At 42.5% G+C, this 23,099-nt stretch overlaps 1 protein-coding gene across 2 annotated transcripts in view; it reads left to right on the top strand.

The window, feature by feature from the left end:
- Nucleotides 1-23,099, top strand: part of abca7 (ATP-binding cassette, sub-family A (ABC1), member 7) — a 35,873-nt gene that overhangs the window by 9,621 nt on the left and 3,153 nt on the right. The window contains exons 13-48 of one of the 2 annotated variants that reach the window (XM_085774687.1): nt 1,502-1,707; nt 2,144-2,320; nt 2,454-2,676; nt 2,899-3,120; nt 3,519-3,723; nt 4,388-4,501; nt 4,983-5,154; nt 5,417-5,548; nt 5,661-5,800; nt 5,905-6,042; nt 6,419-6,657; nt 6,936-6,993; nt 7,162-7,364; nt 8,637-8,766; nt 8,906-8,929; nt 9,633-9,778; nt 10,538-10,662; nt 10,803-10,910; nt 11,010-11,205; nt 11,452-11,546; nt 12,169-12,201; nt 12,316-12,421; nt 16,388-16,462; nt 16,589-16,758; nt 16,850-17,027; nt 17,974-18,089; nt 18,236-18,380; nt 18,577-18,700; nt 18,837-18,966; nt 19,244-19,370; nt 19,659-19,721; nt 20,015-20,121; nt 20,345-20,486; nt 20,936-21,070; nt 21,557-21,660; nt 21,903-21,995. In XM_085774687.1, the coding sequence (XP_085630813.1) occupies nt 1,502-1,707; nt 2,144-2,320; nt 2,454-2,676; nt 2,899-3,120; nt 3,519-3,723; nt 4,388-4,501; nt 4,983-5,154; nt 5,417-5,548; nt 5,661-5,800; nt 5,905-6,042; nt 6,419-6,657; nt 6,936-6,993; nt 7,162-7,364; nt 8,637-8,766; nt 8,906-8,929; nt 9,633-9,778; nt 10,538-10,662; nt 10,803-10,910; nt 11,010-11,205; nt 11,452-11,546; nt 12,169-12,201; nt 12,316-12,421; nt 16,388-16,462; nt 16,589-16,758; nt 16,850-17,027; nt 17,974-18,089; nt 18,236-18,380; nt 18,577-18,700; nt 18,837-18,966; nt 19,244-19,370; nt 19,659-19,721; nt 20,015-20,121; nt 20,345-20,486; nt 20,936-21,070; nt 21,557-21,660; nt 21,903-21,995 (4,901 nt within the window). The remainder of the gene's footprint in view (nt 1-1,501; nt 1,708-2,143; nt 2,321-2,453; nt 2,677-2,898; nt 3,121-3,518; nt 3,724-4,387; nt 4,502-4,982; nt 5,155-5,416; nt 5,549-5,660; nt 5,801-5,904; nt 6,043-6,418; nt 6,658-6,935; nt 6,994-7,161; nt 7,365-8,636; nt 8,767-8,905; nt 8,930-9,632; nt 9,779-10,537; nt 10,663-10,802; nt 10,911-11,009; nt 11,206-11,451; nt 11,547-12,168; nt 12,202-12,315; nt 12,422-16,387; nt 16,463-16,588; nt 16,759-16,849; nt 17,028-17,973; nt 18,090-18,235; nt 18,381-18,576; nt 18,701-18,836; nt 18,967-19,243; nt 19,371-19,658; nt 19,722-20,014; nt 20,122-20,344; nt 20,487-20,935; nt 21,071-21,556; nt 21,661-21,902; nt 21,996-23,099) is intronic. The other variant, XM_085774688.1, reaches the window with a different exon arrangement.

The following is a 23,099-nucleotide window of genomic DNA, read 5'->3' on the forward strand; positions in this document are numbered from 1 at the left end:
TCTCTCTCCTCATTGGATAAAAACTGTAGGATACGATAAATGTTTTCTCCTCGGCTCAGAGCAAAGCAGAGTGACTGACAGACCCGTGTTTCGGTCCAAACACTCCATGTAAGCAGGGGCGCCGGAAGTGGGGGTGCGGCAGGGGCTGCAGCACCCCCTGGTGGCGAAAGTTGAAAAATTGCGATGACAATAAAATGATAGATTATAAATATTTGTGGTTGCTGTTTCTGTTCCACAACATTGTAAGCCATACTTGAGATGAACCACTTTTTGTTAACAATTGTGTCCCCACCACAAAATTAACTTAACATTATCCTAATGAAGAATGACGAAAAAACGTTGATAAACTATAGGCAGCCGAAGCATACGGGCGCGGAGCTTCTGCCGGAGCCAACTCGCAACAATATAGCTTTGATTAGGCTACAGTAGTTCTAAGACTCTATCTGTCATCTCCTCCTTTGGAGAAAGGAGGAGTTTTCAAGCTGCACCGTGGGGAGGGGGGCGAGAGGGGTCTCTTGAGGGGGGCTGGTGGGGAGGGAGGAGGTCGATTGTACCGGATAAGACAGCATCCGATATGTTTGGGTGCAACAAAGTCACTGTTAACAAAATCAACATCTAATCTAATCTGTCCCTTCAAAATAAAGTTTGTAACGAGTGTTTGGAGCAGCTGCTGACAGATGTGCAGCTGACAGTGACAGTTTCCTCATCTGGGTCCTCCCTCCCTCACGTCTTAACGACGGGACAAAGTCTCTTGGACATATAAGCCTATATTCTGTGTTTTTCCTCTCTTTAACCGTCTCATTTCAGTTTTTGCCGGGTGGAAATCATCTGGTGCGCACCCGCTGTTTCTCTGGCGATTGCTCACTCACTCACTCTCGATGCGCATATGTTATAAAAAATAAAAATAAAAAGGAAAAAACACAGATGCGCAAATTGAAATGACCTACTGTAGTGAATGTAGTCTAACAATTCAGTGACCACAGCTGATCACCAGCTTGTCGTGCCCCACCTGTCACGTCTGAACACAACTACGGGCTTCTTTTTTTTTTTTGCCGTGGTCCGGTGCAGAATTAATAAAAACAAATAATGCTCGTCAGTCCGACCGCATGGGGTCCAGGGTCTAGGCTTCAACACTGGTCGGACCTGGTCAGGTATTTGGAGCCAGAACCGGTCCACTAAAGACCAGAGTCTGTTTGAGAACGGCAGCCTACTGTCTGGGAGACGTTGTCAGGTGCGGTGTTACGGTGCGGCGGGGGGGGTACAGAACCCCGCCCCCGCCCCCCCCCCACCCCCCGCCGCACCCGCACCCCCTGGCGAAAACTACTTCCTGCGCGTCTGCATGTAAGTGATTGCTGTCGGAAGATATAACTATTTAAGACTTATATTAACACAAATATATCACTTACTTCTGCTTTAATTAAAAGATTGAGGCTGTGGAAGGTAAATCCTGAAACTAAAGTCCTTCCTGTGATTTGTACCTTCTTTCTTTCTGCTGCTGCAGTGTTTCTCTCTGAACAAACTGGAGGGGCTGGAGACTGAAGGTCAGTTGATCGACAGAGCGCTGGACCTACTAAAGGACAGACAGTTCTGGGCGGGTGTGGTTTTCCTGCTGCCCAACTCTTCGTCTCCTGAGCTGCCGCCCCACGTCACCTACAAGATCCGAATGGACATCGACGATGTGACTCGGACCAACAAAATCAAGGACAGGTGCTGAGAAAAAAACACCCAGAATGCCTTGCCTTTCTCCTGCCTCGCTTCCAGAGTAATTAATGGATCATTACACCTGAACGTCAAGGAAGCTGCTTTGGGGTTGCAACTCACTAACACTTAAAATGTATCATGCAAATAGAAACATAAAGCATCCATGCATATTTGGGTAGCTAGCAAATAAAAACTGCAATACAGCTAGGAATATTTCTCTTTATAAAGTTCAAACTGAAGGGACGACAGATGTTTAAGCTGCGTACCTATACTGCACATGAAAACTGAGGTTTTGCTCATTATTGTGTTTGATAGCTGTGAAAGGATCGCCTGCATGAAATTCATTGAACAAATATTAAACCAAAGACAAGTGTTTAGTTTTCACCTTACAACATGGACTTGTGCATTTTAAAAAAACACAAATTTCATGTTTTATCATCAGGTTTTGGGATCCTGGCCCAGCAGCCGCCCCATTTGATGACATGCGCTACATCTGGGGCGGCTTTGTGTACATCCAGGACCTGGTGGAGAAAGCTGTGAGCCAAGTCCTGACCGGAGTTGAGCAGAATACAGGCATCTACATCCAGCAGATGCCTTATCCCTGCTACGTGGACGATGTGTGAGTCATGTGTTGTTATAAATAAATATATATTTTACTAGGAACAGACCAGTACATCCACAATTTCCCATCTGGTTAAAGTTAACCATTAGTTAGTAAATCCAAATTCTCCTCGTTTCTGCTTTTTCCACAGTTTCATACGAGTGCTGAACCGCTCACTGCCGCTCTTCATGACTTTGGCCTGGATCTACACCGTTGCCATGATCATCAAAGGTATGGTGTACGAGAAGGAGGCGAGGCTGAAGGAAACCATGAGGATTATGGGTCTGGGAACAGGGACTCTGTGGCTCAGCTGGTTCATCACCAGCGTGATTCCTTTCCTGGTCTCGGCGGCGCTTCTTATTGCTATGCTCAAGGCAAGACGACCACTCACTCTACAGAAAACATATTGAAGGGCAGACAAATGCACAGTAAATGCTAAATATTATTGGCTGGCTGTTTATTATCAGACATATAGAAATGAGAATTTTAGATTATTTGTCTCCTTACAGATATTGTTAAAGTATAAAGGAGTCAGATTGTGATATTGAAAAGATAGATTCCCTCTAACCTTTCCCTCATGTCTTATTTTTTTCCAGTTGGGGGACATCTTACCATACAGTGACCCAGCTGTTATCTTTTTCTTCCTCATGGCGTTTGCGACCGCCACCATCATGCAATGTTTCCTCATCAGTACCTTCTTTTCCAAGGCCAACCTGGCTGCTGCCAGTGGGGGAGTCATATACTTCAGCCTCTATCTGCCCTATGTACTGTGTGTGGCCTGGAGAGACCACCTCAACACCACACACAGAATCTTTGCTGTGAGTAAAATTAATAATTTGGATACAAAAGTTTTTGATATCTTAAATATATGTTTCTCATTCATTAAACATAAATATTTACGATATAAAAACAGAGGAAAAACTCCAAAGCACTGTCTTTAAATCAATAAAATGCCTGTATTTATCTGTCATTGTCACAATGACATATTAAAAATCACATTGTGATAATGCCAGATAAATAAAGGCATTTTATGTTTTTAATAACTGTGCTTTGGAGTTTTTCTCTGTTTTTATATCTCCTATATCTCTCTCCAAAGAGCACCTCTAATTAAGAAATGAGTCCACAAAATGCTCCTTGTTTGAACATTTATTGACAGCTTTCATCCCAGTCAGTATCACAGATAAGAGAATAAAATGGTTTGTTCCTATTTCCTCAGAGTTTTCTATCTCCGGTGGCGTTTGGGTTCGGCTGCGAGTATTTCTCTAAGTACGAGGAGCAAGGTGTGGGCATCCAGTGGCACAACCTGCACTCCAGCCCTGTGGAAGGAGATACCTACAACTTCACTACCTCTATAGTCATGCTTTACGTGGACGCCTTCATCTACGCCACCGCAGCCTGGTACATTGAAGCTGTGTTTCCTGGTAAGACTTCATTCACTTCTATGAGAACTTAATCTGTCTGCGTACTGGATTTAAGCTCCCATGTGAACTGGTTCTTTCTTAACAAACAACAAACCGTCTGCACTTCATTCAGACCAACCTCTAAAAAAATACCAACGTTTAACCTTAAAGTGATAGTTCAACATTTTAGCAAATTGGCAATTACCATAATCCCTATAGTTTTAGCAGTCGGTTCGTTACCTTTAATTGTCAGTGTAAGCTATTTTTAGAACGGTGGAGCAGAGCCGCGAGCTGCTCAGAGCTACGCTACGGAGGATAATGGGATTTCTTGGTTTCCCTCATCAAACTCATCAAATACACAATCCAACAACTCCAAAACGCTTCGGTGGACAAGTTGTGACCTGCACATTCACCACGCTATGAGATAATAACGGAACGTTACGAGACAGAGTTGTTTTAGAGGAAAATGCAGAGACTGCTTGCTGAAAAACTGGCCCCGACGGGAACGCGCACCAGCGGTTTTGCATGAATTTACCTCGAAAACAACTCCGTAACGAACCTACTCCTAAAACTATAGGGATTATGGCAATGGGCCAATTTGCCAAAATGTTGAACTATCCCTTTAACTGAATGTGTGCGTGTGTGTGTGTGTGTGTGTGTGTGTGTGTGTGTGTTTTTACACCAGGTGAATTCGGGATCCCCAAGCCTTGGTATTTCATATTCCAGGTCAACTACTGGGGTGGAGTTCCCCTGGAGGCAGGAATGCCGATCCCGCCCTCACCCGGAGAGCAGGATGAAGGTGCGAGACTCGAGACTTGAGGTTTCAGCTCAACAGTTCCTGTTTCCTTTCACTGCTTATTAAGGATTTATACTGAAGTTTGTAAACAGAAGTTGCATGACTGATAAGTAGCTGTCATCCTGCCCAGTTACAGATTTTGGCGGTGATTTAAAAGCCGTCTATGGCCTCTCCTGCTTTTCATACCATGACTCTACTCATAGTTTTGTAAACTTAAGCCAATTAACTACAAATCTAGTTAATGAGTTCAGACAATACGTGTATTGACTACAATGAGAAAGTGGTGACTGAAGCCAAAGATGAGCATCAGTCTAGACTTCACATTGCTGTTGTCTGATCCCTGCCACTCGTAATCCCTCTCCCGTAGCTGTTTTGGATTTGCTCCCAGTTTGTAAAACAACAAACAAACAACTCCCCAACCTATTATTTTATTTAGAGTTTATTTTGTATGTTTTAAGTCCATACATTTTGTCTCTGTCCTCAGATCACATTGAACCAGAGCCCAGTAACTTGATACTGGGTGTGAGCATCAGAAACCTGGTGAAAATCTACAAGAGGGGGGCGAAACTGGCCGTCAACCACCTCAACTTGAAGTTCTATGAGGGACAGATCACCTCGTTCCTTGGTCACAACGGAGCCGGCAAGACGACCACCATGTGAGTGTAGCCGAGGACCGAAAGACGATGACTATCAGCCCTGATGCCTTCTGTTCTTATATTTTAAAGGGATGCAGAATTTTATTTCTAAAAGAATTAAGATGAAAACATGGCTAAGGTTTGGCTGAGTAATGAGAGGAAGGCAAGAGAGAAAAAGAAAAAGAAAAGCACAAAGGCCTTTCACTCTGATAGTGATACCATCCATTTATTCACATCTGTGTAACTTTAACTTTAACAGTTTAATATGTTTTTTATTTGTCAGATCTGTCCTGACGGGCCTGTTCCCACCTACCTCTGGGACGGTGTATATCAAGGGAATGGACATTCGCCACGACATGGACATCATCCGAAGGACGCTAGGAGTGTGTCCACAACACAACGTCCTGTTCGACATGTAGGGTTCATCACATATCTGGAAAAATCTGACTTTAATATTCAGATTTCTAAGTGTAATAGATTGATTTTTAACCGATTTTCATATTTTTTCTGTGTATCTGTCGTCTCAGACTAACTGTGGAGGAGCATGTGTGGTTTTACGGGTGTCTCAAGGGTTTGTCTGAAGATGAGGTGAATTCTGAGCTGGAAACTCTTCTGGACGACGTTGGCTTGCTGCACAAACGACACGAACAGACCAAAAACCTCTCTGGTAAAATGGCTCGTCTAACTGTGAAGAAATGGCTGCGTCATTTTCATATGGATAAGTGTTTTTTTGTTTTTGTTTTTTAATTCTCAAACCTGTGTCTCTTTCAGGTGGCATGCAGAGGAAGCTGTCTGTGGCGATAGCATTTGTTGGAGGGTCGAAGGTGGTTGTTCTGGATGAACCAACAGCCGGGGTTGATCCTTACTCCCGCAGAGGGATCTGGGATCTGCTGCTCAAGTACCGAAAAGGTGTGGGACCATGAGCTACATCTTTACTGGGGGTGGGGTACAAACAGGAAGTTCTGATAAAAAATAAACTTTCATTAAATGTAAATATTTGGACCAAATCCAAGATTTGAAAAAGAAAGATACATTTTATCTGTAAGTCTCTGTGCAGTCGTATTATGAGTGTCAGTGTGGGTCTAAATAAGTTTCTTCTTAGTCCAAATGAGTCCTTTTCCATCATCTACCAATTTAAAAACTAAAGCTTTTGTTCTGAGGGGCACCATCCTGTTTCACACCATCATCAGTCTGAAAAAAACTCAAACATGGCCGATAAAGCATCCTGTAAGAGCTGCCTGAGGTCTGTATTTGAATATCTCTCTTTGTGTTGTTTCTTTTTAAGACCGGACTATCATCTTGTCCACTCACTACATGGATGAGGCAGAGCTGTTAGGCGACCGGATCGCCATCATATCCCAGGGGAAGCTCTGCTGCTGTGGCTCGCCACTCTTCCTGAAATCCCGTCTGGGATCTGGTTACTACCTCACTGTGGTGAAGCGGGAGGGACTGGACACCAGCACTCCCAGCAGCAGCAGTATCTGCACCAGCACCAGCAGCACCAATAAGATGCCTCTGCTCAAGGTTTGCCTAGATTTTGATTTGGGTATATAAACTTTAATTATCAAATAAATGTAAAGCATGCAGGCTTGATATTTTCTTTCTTTGATCTAGATTTTTGATAAATCAGCTGAGATGAGAGGAGTCAAGCAAATACAAATGCATACATATCACAATTCATCTACATTGTTACATAGACATGCACAGTTAGCCACTGGCCCTCCAGCTGGTTTAGTTCATGTGACAGCATCGTGTTTGTCTTCCTCTGTCCCTGACTTTAAATGCTGTAACCGTTGTTTCAGGACAGCGAATCGTCCATGAGTGAAGACACCGGTCTGGGAAGTGAGGACAGCAGCTCATGTGAGTGTGTAACAGGCTGGCACAGAACCCAAACTGAGCTGGTTCGATATTTGTAAAGTGCAGTTCAGTGCATTTGCACTTTCTAGGAGGACCACTTTAGTTTTTATGATTAGATACTAAAGGGGTCGCAAAGGAGATGCATTATTTACCTCTTGTCATCATCTTCAGACCTGGCAGCATTGCTCTCCTTGGCGCAGCATCATATCCCAGGTGCAAGGCTGGTGGAGGAGTCGGGCCGTGAGGCAGTTATCAACCTGCCGCAGACGGCTGCAAAGAACAGCAGCCTGGCCGCCTTTCTGTCCGAACTGGACCAGAGGCTGCCTGAGCTGGGTATCAGCAGCTATGGGCTCTCAGACAGCACACTGGAGGAGGTAAAACATCACATGTGGACTTTATCTACCACCAGAAACCATCTTAGAAAAATTACTATTGGAAAAAATATGAAACTCAATCATGTGCATGACTTATACAAGTACAATACCAGTCAAACGTTTAAACACACCGTCTCATTTAGTGTTTTTTCTTCATTTTTATTACTTTCTACATTGTGGATTCACTCTGAAGACATCAAAACTATGAAGGAACATAATAAGGAATTATATCATAAACACAAAAGTGTAATCTGTCATCTGACCTAAACCAAATTGAGATATTTTGGGATGAATTAGAGTGAAGGCAAAACAGTCAACAAGTGCTCAGCACCACTAGGAACTCCTTCAAGACTGTTGGAAAACCGCTCATTCTCCGTTCTCATGAAGCTGATGAGAGAATCAAAACTGTGAAAAAAGCAAAAGGTGGCTACTTCGAAAAATCTAATACATAACACATATATTCTGCTGTGTTTAACGCTTTTTTGTTTACAACATAACTCCACATGTGCTCCTTCATAGTTTTGAAGTCTTAAGTATGAATCTACAGTGTAGAAAGTAATAAAAATAAAGAAAAAATATTGAATGAGAAGGTGTGTCCTAACCCTAACCCTTTAACTGGTAGTGTATAAAAAAATGTCTTAAAGGCTCCTTGCTTAGTATATTTAAACCAGTAATGTAGCAAACATTTATATTCTGATCTTGCATATAGCCATAGAGTCTGCATGAGTTAACAAATAAAAGATAGATAAAAAAAAAAAGTGTGTATGCTAAGTGTGAGCATGGCCCTGAAAACACTTTCCTACTAACCTCACCTGGCTTTGTGTGTGTGCGTGACAGAGTAGTCTCCTCACATTAAAGAGGCAGCGTCCCACCAGTGTGATCCACATTGGCTCGGCCAAGTGTCAGCAGGAGGGCAGGATATTTGTGGAGCAGCCGTGGTCGTAATGGGCTTAACATTGGCATCAGATTAGCACTGATAGCAGACTTATGGGGCCTGATAAGTTTACTCACTGAATTCACCACTCACTCCCCGCTCCTCTGACCTCTGTGTAAAAGTTATTGTTGGTGTTTTACTGCCATCTACTGTTTGCTGCTTCGGCTGTTCGATCATAGCTCTTGACAAACTGAAATTAATACCTTTAGTTTGAATTTAAAGCTGAATTAGGTGAGTTTTTGTTTAACATTTAGCAATTTTAAGAGTTTTTATGCTTAAATGTAGCAGAGTTTTTATCTTTTACCACCTTTCATCGTCCTCATCCTGTTTATTTCCAGATCTTCCTGCGAGTGGCAGAGGAAACTGGTGTGGATGCTGAACCTGAACCGCAGCCTGAATCTCCTCTCAGCGGACAGCCAACCATTGGGCATATAGCACAGAGGCAACATGCTGGAGAGCCAGAGACAGGTAAGCACTAACGCTCACATAGACACATACAGTAGTTTTGTGTACATACCAGTTGTTCCACACAGCGTTTCCATGTACAGTATGGTCCGTCTACCATTTTGTCTCCAATTGTGACTGTTCGTTTTCATACTGCTGCCAGGAAGGAAAAGACGTCGTAAGCAAGGTACCGTCAGATCATCACTCACCAAAAGTCACCATGAGCAGCATGACCAGCATTTCAGAAATACGTCTTCAACCTTTATTCCTTTACCTGTTACAAGCACAAGAAAATTATTGCACTGAATTTAGCTTGTTCTCAATATCTTCCAAACATCCCGTTTAGTCAGTGTTTCTCCCTGGAACTTACAGGTGCAATTAGATTATCATGGAAAAGTTTATTCAATTAAAAAAGTGAAACTAATAAATTATATAGATCCATCACACACAGAATGAAACATTTCATGTCTCTAATTTCTTTTAATTGTAATGATTACAGCTTACATTTAATGAAAACCTAAAATTCAGCATCTCAAGAAAATTGAATATTACAAAAGACCTATCGAAAAAAGTTTGTTTGTTTTTTAATATGGAAATGTTGGCCTTCTCAAAAGTATGTCCATCTAAATGCTATACTTTGTTGGGGCTATTTGACTTGAACTACTGAAAATTGGCTTTTCCATGTTATTCTAATTCTGTAATGTGTAAGGTTCAAAAACCGGAGAGCTCAATTTTAGATTCAAAACTATTAAATAGCAACACAGTCATAAAATGTAGCATTAGGGTTTGGTACGGTGTGACAAGTGTCTCCATGGTACTGACAGGGTTTTATATACTTCTTATCCCAGTACACTGGTGTTAGTTCTCACCTGGGCCTTTCCTGTCTGCAGAACCTCAGGAGACGGACCTGTTGAGTGGAGACGGCCACGGTGGGACGCCCCTGACCGGCTGGTGGCTGACGTGGCAGCAGTTGAGGGCTCTCTTTGTTAAACGCTGGCTTTACACTCGGAGGAGCCGCAGGGGCTTCTTCGCTCAGGTGAGGAAAACACCAGCAGCAGCAGCAGATGTTTCAGAGCTACTAGACTCAGAGGCAATCTGTCATCACAGGCTTTAGGTTCCATAATGAAAACAGGAACTGTCATATATTCACTAAAAGGTGGAGCCCTGCTATGGGTATACTGATATAATTTTATTTCTTTTATTCCATCTTGTTTTATTCTATTCTATTTTATTTTATATTTTTCTTTGTCACTGTAGTCTCCGTCTCCTTTGTTGTACCATAACTGTTACCTTGTGTATGAAACAGCAGATATGATGATTATGATTCTGTACATGATTTTGTATGAAACTTAAATAAAAATTAAGTAAAAAAAAAAAAAAAACAGGAACTGTATCTTCAGCTTGTGACTGATCAGTCATTAGAGTCTTTGTTGGCTAAAAAGTGTTTTATTGGCTGCAGATGTTTCATGTTCACTTTATAAATGAGAATTAGTTGTGAAACATTAGCAATTACTGGAGAAGGATTTTTTTTTTCTCTATTCAGTTTCCTTAATCACAAACACATATAGTTATTGCACATTGTTTGTCCTTTCTATGTACCTTTCATTTATCTCTCTTTCTTCCTCTCTGCACTGAGCACTTATGTATTTTTGTTGTTTTATTTTATTTCCTCTGTATTTAAGCGTCTTTGAGAGCTGTAAAAGCGCTGTATAAATAACATTTATTATTATTATTATTATTATTATTCAAGCTTTTCTTGCAAAATCACTCATCTGCAGGTCGCTTCACATTTCAGATCGTTCTGCCCGCTGTGTTCGTCCTGATCGCCCTTCTCTTCAGCCTCGTCGTCCCTCCGATTGGAAAGTACCCGGCCCTGCAGCTGCAGCCCTGGATGTATGGAGAACAGTTCACCTTCTTCAGGTTTGTCTGCACCCCAATATGCATCAGCTTAGATTTTTCTCTGTCAGACATAACGAAGCTACTAACTAAAGGTTTAATTCTGTGAAATAACTGGTTGTATTTCTTACTTAAGTACCTTTTTTTTTTCTTCTTTTTACTAGCAACGACGCCCCTGGGAACCCAGCCATGGAGAACCTGCTGGCAGCTCTGCTGGACAGGCCAGGTTTTGGTACCAAGTGTATGGAGACAGAGGATGAGGACAATAGCACGTAAGACAATCCCTGTTCAAATTCAGGCAACTTTTCTCTATGTTTAAGACCAAAATATAACAAACACTAAATGTTCACTCACTGTTCTCTCCCCCGCAGGACGCCTCAGTGTGAAGTTGAGCGTGGTGGCCGGTTCATGCGGCCACAGATTTCTTCTCTGTCCTTGCTGCAGATGTTCAACAAAGGCAGCTGGAGCATAAACAGAACCAGTCCTGATTGTCAGTGTAGCACGGAAGACGTCCGTCGGATGCTCCCTGACTGTCCAGAGGGCGCCGGTGGACCGCCACCTCCACAGGTCAGAGTGAAGTCCGACCAGGGCTGAGTGAAGTGTTGAATGATGATCCGACTTTAACACTCAAACGTTCACATGATGATGTTCATTCACTTACAAGTTCAATCAAACAAACACGCATGTTCTTGGGCCTTGTAATATTTCGTTAAATGCTTGCTTGTAAAAGGTGAAATAAACTTCAGTGTATGTGTGTGTGTTTATCAGGCTCTACCATTTTCAGCCGAGATCTTTTGATTTGATATTTTTCAGATAAAGAGGTTGACTGGAGACATCCTCCAAAATCTGACAACGTATAACATTTCTGATTACCTGGTGAAAACCTACTCTCAGATCCTCAAGAAAAGGTACTGCAATAAATAATTTCTTGTCTTTCCATTTACAGTTTTGTTTACTGATGATACATACAGGGGCGAGAAGATACATTGCCATCGTCCCTTTTGTTCTCTTGGTGTTGGGAAATTGAGCTTCATTGTATTCATTTAAATCATAACACGGTGGATCGTTTTATTTTATTACTAGGCAAGGCAAGGCAAGGCAAGGCAAGGCAAGGCAAGGCAAGGCAAGGCAAGGCAAGGCAATTTTATTTGTATAGCCCGTTTTTACAAACAGTTTGTCTCAAAGGGCTTTACATGGCATCGTAACAACATCCTCTGTCCTTAGACCCTCACATCGACTGAGGAAAAACTCCATGGAAAACCCTTTTAACAGGGAAAAGTCAATACTATTCGTTATGTGTTTGAGAGTTAATGATAGCCAATGTCTTTACCTTTTAAAAACACATGAAAGCAAGGCTGGTAAAGTGAGATGAATATGGAAATATCTGACTATGAATGACATCATCCTTTGAATATCAAAATCACAGATACCTGTAATGAAAACGCTGATGTTACTATTGAGATTTCAGCTCTTTCTTTCAGACATTTCCTAATAGAATCACTCTTTCTTTCGTCCCTTTGCCATCTACAGCCTGAAAACCAAGAAGTGGGTGAATGAGTTCAGGTAAGCTGCTGCAGCCTCCACAGCCATAATGCATCTATTCTATTCTATTCAGCCTCTTTAACCAAATTAGCTTTTCTGAAGAACCGGAGAGAAATAATCAACTTCCTGTTGCAGGTACGGAGGTTTCTCCCTCGGAGGCACCGCCACCCGGACTTTATCTCAGATCCATGACGTCCAAGACTCGGTCATGGCGATCAGGACTCGTTATAGCGTCCCAGAGGTATGATCCGTTCTCAGGCTTGTTTAACCATTCGCACTCAGTGATGGGAATAACGGCATTATAAATAAACGGCATAACTAATGCAGCTGCTTTTTCAGTAACAAGTAATTGATTGATGCTTTTAATGACCACACAGCCAGGCTGGTGGGATTTGTTTCCAGTACAGCTCTTTGGTACAGGTTCTTACATTAAACATATATATATACATGCAGACAAACACATTTCTTGATACATGACGGCCATGCTTATTCCTCAGCATTCGGAGTTCAGAATGTTTATTGCAAATGGGAATTAAACTGTTTTTGAAGCGGGTTGTTTTGGTGGCAGTTGTCCAGTAGCTGTAGAGAGTCCAGAGGGCAGTAGCTGGAAGGCATAGTGTGCAGGGTGAGTGGGATCAGAGATACTCGCTATTAGTTGACTCAAGAAGTCCCGTCACAAAATGATACACCCATTTAAAGCAGAGGTAAGCGATCTGGTCGTTTTGGCTATAACTTCTTGTCAGCAGATGGAGTTAGCAGTCCCCGCCCACGTCCCTACCAGTGATGGGAATAACGCCGTTAAAATAAACTGCGTTACTAACGGCGTTATTTTTTTCAGTAGCCTAACGAGTAATCTAACTAATTACTATTTCCACCGTTACAACGCCGTTACCGTTACCGACAATTAAACGAGGCGCGTTACAAACTACTCAGTGAAGCCGTTGTCCTCCGACTTGGCTCATCTCAGCCACAGAAGCTGCTAAACTGTTTTTCTTTTTCCTCCTCTCCTTTGGTGAGGGGAGGGGGGAGGAGGGAGGGGGGAGACAACCGCATAAGTGATGATGATTGGTTGAGGCAGAGTAAGGTTTCATGCTAAGCCAATCAGAGGCAGTGTTCAGTTTGTACACAAACCACACACGCACGCAGTTTAGCCTCACACACACAAACTAGCAGAGGGAAGCTGCCGAGATCGGAGGGAAAGTACTAAGTATGTATTAATTATGATGATAAGTAAAACTCAACCTGTCACACAGCTCCATGTTGTCTCTGTGTGGTGTTCAGGGACAGGTCAGGACAGTCTGAGGACAGAGTTTATATTAATGCACCGTGACACTGTGGCAGGTCTCTGTACGTCTTCACCACAGATCAGATGTTCAGCTGTTCAGCTGTTTTTGTTTCCATATATCAAGCTCCGGTAGCACAGCAGGACGCTGTGCAGCTTCTGCTCACCTGACTCTGTGCAGCTTCTTCATTAAATCCAAACAGTCCGACACAGCGACGCACTGCTCCTTTAGACTCTAAAGTCTCTGTAGCTGATCAGCCCGGAACTCTTCCAGAGCAGCTACAGCGCAGCGTGATCTCAACCATGGTTGATGAGAGCAGAAATGTTGTTGTAGGCCTGTGCATATTCTCATTTGTCCAGGTCATAGTATTTCAAAGGAGGTTAAATCGAAAGCAACTGGACTTATACTGAGTCTCCACACCAGTTAGTTGGACCAGTCCCAGCCTGGTCAGATGCTACATGAACTGATGAAGCCTCTTGGATGAGAGGTGAAACGTCTTCCTAGACAAATAACTAAGTCCAGTTGAACCTCCTTTGAAAAAAAAAAAAAAGTTGTTGGCGGGCTGAATTTTTTTTTTGACACGAGTCAAAACGAGCGTAAAACCGCGTATCTCGCGTTTGGTCGCGCGTCACAACTCGAGCGAAAAAAAAGCGTTCCTCGTGTTTGGTGGGAAGCCCCTTGTGGGTCTTCCCACCAAACACGATGAAATAGACGAAGACGCGATGGTCCCGTCGCCCCAAAAAATCGGGTGTATTGCGTTGCAAAAAAAAAAAAGTCGCGTCTACCGCGTCTCGCGCCTAATGGGTCGTTCAGACCAAAAGCGTCAAAACCGTCAAAAGACGCTCTTGACGCTTTTCCGCGACGCTGGTGGTCTGAACACCCTGGCGTTTTGACGCGCGTCAAAGAAGTTGATGTCGGTTGTGGTTGGTCATCCATTTAAAGGGGCCGCGACATCTACACTCTGATTGGTTGCCGCTGCTACGCATCATCGCTCATTAGCATAAAGTTCAGGAGATTTCAACTTTCTCCTGACGCTCTCGCCGCCAAAACGCGACGCCAACGGCTTTGACGCTCTTCAACGCTCCTCGACGCTGGTTCTCATTGAAAATGAATGACTTCCGGCCACCGCGACGCTCTCGACGCTTTTGGTCTGAACGTACAGTAATCGCGTCTTTGCGTTACGGCCTTTTACACCGCGGACGTAACGAATAAACGGTGACGGTGTGAACGAACAACATAGAACAGGACCAGACGTGGCGTTGTTTCCTCTTTCCACCGACAGCTCCACTCTCCCTTACTTACACTAACGACTGTTATTGTTGAGGCCAGAGAATTGTGGGATTTGTAGTTTTTGACCAATCGCAGGTTGTGCTCTTTCTTTTTGTGATTTTCCCGGTTCACACATGTATTTTTTTTTTTTAGGGGCAAATGCGAGTGAAATGCTCGCCCATGGTGGGCATAAGAAAATGTAAGACCTGTCTAAAATTATTTAAGACTTGAACACAATAATTCAACAAATTTAAGACATTTTAAGACCTAAAATTTAGATTTTCACATTTTAGACTTTTTAAGACCCCGCGGATACCCTGTTATTTCATATAAAAGTTTAAGTGCATACATATTTTATGATGCTGTGATGATGTGCTGACCATCTTAGAATTTTCTAATAAATTTAATACTTTTTAAGGCCTTAATTTTAGATACATGAATTTAAGACTTTTTAAGGATCCGCGGATACCCTGAGAAGTTGTGCGCTCGCAGCAGGACAGATAATCAGATGGATAATCGGTAAAGTTAATAATTTCACTTAATGTGGCCATGAATAAATTAATTTCGATGTTTCGCCTGTTATTAAACGCAAATCTTGAATAGGTCTCCACTGTTTTCACATTTAAAAAGGTCTTTGTTGTCTTTGTACAGAGACAATATGAGATTTGCTTGTAGCCACAGCACTTAAAAAACCCACTGTAACCTATTTTCATAGGCACACCAGCCTCGCTTTCAATAAAACACACACTCACATTCCATAATTGCGATCAGTGAAATATATGAAAACAATAAAATACCATTTAAAAATGAGAGAAAAAAAATCCAAATTCTTCGACATATTTAAACTTTAAAAAAAGAAAGAAAAAGTAACGCAATAGTTACTTTCCCTGGTAACTAGTTACTATTATAGTGAAGTAGTGGAGTTACTAACTCAGTTACTTTTTGGGAGAAGTAATTAGTAACTATAACTAATTACTTTTTAAAAGTAACGTTCCCAACACTGGTCCCTACATCACCACATTCACGCGCATCCCTTGGCTGCACACACAGAGAGGACCGCCCCTTTATGCCATTCTCTCTCCTCATTGGATAAAAGTTGTAGGATACAAGGAAAGTTTTCTCCTCGGCTTACAGCAGAGCAGAGTGACTGACAGACCCGTGTTTCAGACCAAACACTCTATATAAGTGATTGCTGTCGGAAGATATAACTATTTAAGACTTACTGTATATTAACACAAACATTCCGCTTACTTCTGCTTTAAATGTGCGTTATATACACATTTTTTTCAGTCCATCAACTAGTCGGAAAAAAGCCGTTTATCTGGAACTAACCAACTCACTCAGTTTTCTGTGCGGAGGAAAACTGAGTGAGTTGGTTAGTTCCAGATAAACAGGAGGTCAGTACATAAGTAATTTGACATATTTGAGCATTTTATTTTTTAAAACTTAATGCCTAACTATTTTTTTAAATTACTTTTCCTGGTAATTAGTTACTTTTATAATGTAGTAACTCAGCTACTAACTCTGTTACTTTTTTGGGGGAAAGTAACGAGTAACTATAACTAATTACTTTTGAAAAGCAGCGTGCCCGACACTGTTCGCACCGTCCTCCTGATTCTTAACGTTTTGTGACGTTGTGTGTTGGTTGATTGCAGAACAGTTCACTGGATCATCTTCTTAACCAACTGCCAGAGTTTCTTGAAGGCCTGAACAGTCGAAACAATGTCAAGGTAAACGTGTGTGTGTGTGTGTGTGTGTGAGAGTCCTAAAAAGGAAAAAATGAAACATAAAACACTTGAAATAAAATTCAGATTACAATTGCTAAAGTGCAATTTTCCTCCATTTGCTGTACTCAGGTGTGGTACAACAACAAAGGTTGGCATGCCATGGTGTCATTTGTCAACGTGATGAACAATGGCCTGCTGAGAGCGAGCTTACCGCCGGGGCCAGAGAGAAGCAAGTACGGCATCACCGCCTACAACCACCCAATCAACCTCACCAAGGAGCAACTCACTGAAGTTGCCTTGTAAGTTTTAGATGCTATATGGCTGTTTAAGCTGGATTTATCCTGTGTGTATATTTTGTCTTGTGTTAATCTGATTGTGTCGTGCTTTTAGGATAACCACGTCGGTGGATGTTCTGGTTTCCATTTGCGTGATCTTTGCCATGTCCTTTGTGCCGTCGAGTTTCGTCCTTTTTCTGATCGAGGAGCAGGTCAGCAAAGCCAAACACCTTCAGTTTGTCAGCGGAGTCAAACCGATCCTCTACTGGGTGGCCAACTTCACCTGGGACATGGTCAGTGATCAAGAGAAAGTCCCACACGTGTCACAATCTGACAACAATCTCAAGAAAATATCTGTTCACTTTATATGCAAATATGTTTGGTAAATTAGCTGTGTAAGATTTCCACTGTACTGTTAAAGGGATACTTCACCCAAAATTGATAATTCACCAATTTTCTACACACCATCATGCCAAAAAAGGGTTCGGAGAACTTTTAGTTATCAAAATGCTTTTTGTGCTCACTTTTGAATCGTCCAAAACACACTATGAAACATCCAAATACTTCCATACTCCTCGTCCGTACTGACCCAAGTGTCCTGAGGCCGCGACATGAAAAAGTTGTTCGGAAAAATTTGATCTCTATTTTTAGCCTTGATGTAGTAGTAGCTCCCAGTGGCTCTGTTGATGTTTGTGCATGTGATTTGCTGCAAGATGTTCGTTCGTCGTTGTCAAACATTGGATGTATGATGTAAACACGGAAGAACACCTCACAGGAAATCTCACGCAGCCACTGGGAGCTACTACTACAACAAGGATAAAAACAGAGATCAATTTGATTTTTTCCGAACAACTTTGTCATGTGGCGGCTTCAGGACACTTGGGTCAGTACGGACGAGCAGTATGGAGGTATTTGGATGTTTCATAGTGTGTGTTTTGGACGATTCAAAAGTGAAATCTATCCGCCGCTATTATATGAAAATTCGTTGCCAGTCGGACCCCCCCCCCGGAACTCCAAAAGCGTTTTGATAACTCCGAAAGTTCTCCAAACCCTTTCTTGGCATGACGGTGAATAGAAAATGGGTGAATTATCGATTTTGGGTGAAGTATCCCTTTAAGGACCAGAGGAACAGTTCCTACACTTGTGTTTGAAAAGAGCCGATCTGTCAGTGATGTGATACCAAAGAGCTGGGAGTTGAACAAGTGCAGATTAACAACGCAAATTACATTTTGTTTTCAGTTGAACTACACGGTGCCGGCCACCTTGGTGGTGCTGATCTTCATCAGTTTCCAGCAGAAGGCGTATGTTTCTGAGACCAACCTGCCTGCTCTTGTCCTGCTGCTCCTTTTCTACGGGTACGTTGTCCTGACATCGACTTATGAATCGACTCACAACCTGAATTCAACCAAATATTAATATCTAACGACATAGGTGACCAGCTGCATGTAACAAAAGCAATGTATCTTTCTGTGCTTACTTGATAACCTAATTTCTTTTGTAGGTGGTCCATCACCCCTCTTATGTACCCAGCATCCTTTGTGTTCACTGTCCCGAGCACAGCTTATGTGTTTCTGACTTCCATCAACCTCTTCATTGGAATCAATGGCAGCATCGCAACCTTCGTCCTGGAGCTGTTTGTAGACGAGGTACAAACTGTTTGTAATGTAACATGACCTGACAAAAGAAAGACCTTTATTCTCTTGGCCAATAAGAGGCAAGGAAAATATCTGTATTAAAGCTGCATTGCTACAACACTACTTGAATTCAGTTACATTAAGCTTTGTGACATTGTGGTTTGAGTCAAGTCAAGTGAGGCTTAAACTATTCTGCTGTTCTTTCCAGCATCTTAACAGGGTGAACCGGATTCTGAAGAAAGTCTTTCTCATCTTCCCTCATTTCTGTCTGGGCCGAGGACTTATCGACATGGCTAAAAATCAGGCCATGGCAGACGCCTTTCAGAGACTGGGTATGAACTGAAGCTAGGGAGGAGGGGAGGTTTTATTCATACATGTACAAGTGTGACTAAAATAGAGGTTTGCTTGCAGTCCATGACAGTTACGCTTTTCCATAAAAGTATTTTTATGTGTTTTTTCCCTTTCCAGGTGCCAAACAGACCTTGGATCCTCTCCGGTGGGACTTTGTGGGGAAGAACTTGTTTGCAATGGCAGCTGAGGGTGTTATCTTCTTCATCTTCACCATACTGCTGCAGTACAAGTTCTTCATTCGTTTCAGGTATGCTTTATACTGGCTTTAAACTCTGATCACTGCTGGGCACAGTGGCTTTGGCCTTAAACTTTTGCTTGTGTTTGCTTGTGTGAATTGTGCATTTGCACAATATACCCGAAAAATCATCAGAATTTACAACCAAACATTAAGCACAGATTAATTACAGAAATGTTGTATTTAGGGTGGCAGCGATTATTTCAATAAAAAGCAATGATGTATTCTCGGCTGAAACTGTGGAAAACAAAAAAGAAAAAGATGACTCTCTGCTCCTGTATCTGATCAGACCGTGGTGGGCTGAGCCTGAGCGGCCGCCTCTTGGTCCAGAAGATGAAGATGTTGCCAGAGAGAGACAGAGGGTCAAGAGCGGCAAAGCCCAATCAGACATCCTCACCATGATAGACCTGAGCAAGGTATATTTTTATATGAACTACTGTATTATGCATTCACTCTTAGCATTAATTATGGTATCATGATTGGAAAATTACTGTGTTTGTCTACTCACATACTGGAACTAGACAGGGAACTGGTTTATAACCCAAACAGCTGCTGGTGATCTGGCTTCTGATATAGAAACACATTTAGAAAGAAAATGTCTGTGTTTGATAAAGTCCTTGATAAATATCTACCACTGATCCTACACAGCAGAGTTACTGGTGATTCTTGACTGTCATTGTAGTATTGACCTTTTTTTTTTCCAGGTTTACAAAGCCGGTAGGAAGCCGGCGGTGGATCGTCTCTGCCTTGGGATTCCCCGTGGCGAGGTGAACGCACCATGAGATTTATTACACTAAATGCAACACTCCACATTAATCTGAAACACTGTGTTTATGTATCAGCTGTGTACAAGTACTGCAGGTACATTGCAGCCATCATCTATGTCTGAACTATAAACTATGATAACAGCTAATTAATATGATAACTAATTGACCACTTCAAAGAGTCTTATTACTTCTTTTCACTTCAGAACTCCACAGAATTTGTAATTTGTCCATAGTTGGTGAAAGGTTTGCAGTCAACTATATATTGTAACTTTATGCTGTTGTGTGTCCTCCAGTGTTTTGGCCTACTGGGCGTGAATGGAGCAGGGAAGACTTCTACATTTCGGATGCTGACTGGAGACACACCCATCACCTATGGAGAGGCTTTCCTAAACCACTACAGGTACAAATAAATCGTCTCTGCCTCCAAGTTATTCAACTTTAAAGAGATAGTGGTGGTCATAGTAGTGAAAATAGAAGTCCTACTAGTGCTGGCGGTCATTGTAGTAATAGTAATGGGCCAGCAAAAGTAGTCTTAGTGTTATAGACTAGTAGGAAACACAGGTGCAGCAGTATTTCTAGGGTTTGAGGTGTCATTAACCTCGTTGTGTGTTTGTGCTTCTCAGTGTTTTGACAGAGGTGGAGCGAGTCCATCAGCTGATGGGTTACTGTCCACAGTTTGATGCCATCAGCGACCTGCTGACAGGCCGGGAACATCTGGAGCTGTACGCACGCCTGCGGGGGGTTCAAGAGGAGTCTGTTGCCAAGGTACCATAAAGGAGCAGTTCACCCCAAAACTTTGATTAACAAATAAGATATGGCGAAGACGTTGTTAATAGATGTAGGCGGTCGTTCTGATTAAATGATACAAGGCTTTAAGACATACTTCACTGCTCCTTCCTGGGAAAATATCATTTATGTTTATGTTAGCTTCCATCTCTGACACCAGTTATCACACAAGGTGAAAAAATGCAAATGCAAATGCACCAACAGTGGAGGTCGAGTCGGAATAGATTTTATAGGCCCTATGAACTGTAATTGTCATTACACATGTATAATTCAACAAAAGATGCAGAGTCTTGCTGTTTAACTAGTGCAGCACAAGTTAACAGTACCAAAGATCCATAAGTTACTATGAGTTGGTCCAGTGTGTGGTGGTGACTGGGTTTTCAAGCTGCAGGGTGTCACGGTGACGTGGCCTCTCTGTTGTCCTGAAGGTGGCGCAGTGGGGTGTGAAGAAACTGGGGCTGACGCAGTACGCTGAACGTGAGGCCGGAGGCTACAGCGGGGGCAACAAGAGGAAACTCTCCACTGCTATCTCACTCATCGGGGCTCCACCTGTTATATTCCTGGTGAGGGTCACACTAACTTACAAAACAGAGGTTAGAGGATGATGAACCTTTTAAAAATCAGTGACAGTGACAACTAATGAAACATTTTCCAGTCTTGTGGAGAACAGCTAAGGTAATATAAAAGCATGTCACCTACTGAATTACAGATATTGGTTAGAAAGCATTTGAAAAGAACATTTGACTTACTTTACCTTTTTCCCACTTGACAGTTGTGACACAATTGTTATTGCTTTCTCCTGATGTTACATTATATTTTTCATCCTAGAAATAAATGTACCATGTACCATTAAACTAGCAAAGGCCAAACAAATAGTATGTTTATGACGTCTCAATAAGTAGCTGTCTCACATAAACATAAATAGCATTTTAAACCACAAAATCACAAAAAAACACTGTACATATCACACACATTCCTAATATTAAATGGTGAAACTCAAAACTCATGCCTTAACATCAGCTGTTATTTTCATGCAATGTTTTTCTCAGGATGAGCCCACCACAGGTATGGACCCAAAGGCCAAAAGATTTTTGTGGAACTGCATCCTCAGTGTCACCAAAGAAGGAAGAGCTGTAGTTCTCACCTCCCACAGGTAGGAGGAGATGTACTACAACCGAATGTTTTTGCACATACAATGAAGAGTTGATTATAATCTATTCGAAGGCTGCAGTTGCAGACAAACCCTTGCAGAAGGCCCCTAAAAAATACCACTTTTAACAATCAACTTGATGTGTAGTGAGGTTAGGTTGTTTAAATGACACGAGTGCATATTGTGAGAACAGCAGGAACAGTATAAACCCTTTAATTTATTTATTCCTGTGTCCGTATGGTCAGTATGGAGGAATGTGAGGCTCTCTGCACCAGAATGGCCATCATGGTCAACGGCAGGTTTCAGTGTCTGGGATCTGTACAACACCTGAAGAACAGGTAAGCACACTCCAACCTTAATAACTCAACTCAAACTCTTTACAGAATACTTTACCAGTCAGTGGATAAATGTTCTGGATATTTCCTTACTCCTTAGTCACTCTATCATTTATTAAATTAACACTCAGCGTATGTGACTCCTGACCCGCACAGAGGTGAGGAGATACCGTAAAACACCAAATAAAGGCCCGGGCGTTTATTTGCTTAAATCGCTCAAATCAACAGGCGTTTATTAGGGACCTGCGTTTATTTGGGACCTGCGTTTATTAATAGTGTTCAACCTGGACCTCCTTCTGGGGAAAGGGGCTTCACTCTGTGGTGGCAGGCAGCGGTGGAATGATACGTGCGTTTCTCAAGGCATTACTGTAAATACGGCCAGGGCGGACTCGTTCTCGGTCTCGCTGACCTCCGCGGTCCTGGCCCGCACAGGTACCAGGAGACTGAGACCCCCCGTCATGTCGGTCCTCCGCCCTTCTTGATCCGCCACAAGTTGCAAAAACCCTGCGGACGCCCAGTCTCTCCACCCCTCTCCCACACTTCAGCACCTGTGTTGGCACGTACCACCGTCCTTTTTTTTTTTTTTGATTGAATGAATGAAGTAGGCCTATAACTAATAATAATGCAACGTATAGCCTAACTAAATACGCGTATGAGTAATCAGAGAACAGTATGCTGTTAACGCTACTTTTAAAAGTCATTTAAAACGAGGAGCGAGCCGAGCCGAGCTGACACTGTGCAGCCCAGGACAGGTGCTGAAGTGCGGATGAGAGGAGTGGACAGACCGGGCAGGAGCAACCAGCCCAGAGGCGTCTCCTCGGTCCTCGGCCATCTTCAATGTCTAGACACCCGCTATATTTGCATAGAATATTTTTTGGCAACCAGAAAAACAATGTTTGACCCGGCGTTTATTTGGGATGGGCGTTTAATATAAAAAATATTTTGCTACACCCGGCGGTTAATTGGGACCGGCGGCAATTTGGGACTCGGCCATTATTTGAAGTTTTACGGTAAGTGAAGGGCCCTCTCTGTGTCGCAGTAAAGCAGCTGACTCAGCCACTTGATGAGGTTTAATGTCATGAGGTGAATCAGTCAGGGTCTGTTACA

The sequence above is a fragment of the Trachurus japonicus genome, chromosome 4 (assembly GCF_045865225.1).
Source record: "Trachurus japonicus isolate A0001 chromosome 4, Traja_1.0".
Taxonomy (NCBI): Eukaryota; Metazoa; Chordata; class Actinopteri; order Carangiformes; family Carangidae; genus Trachurus; species Trachurus japonicus.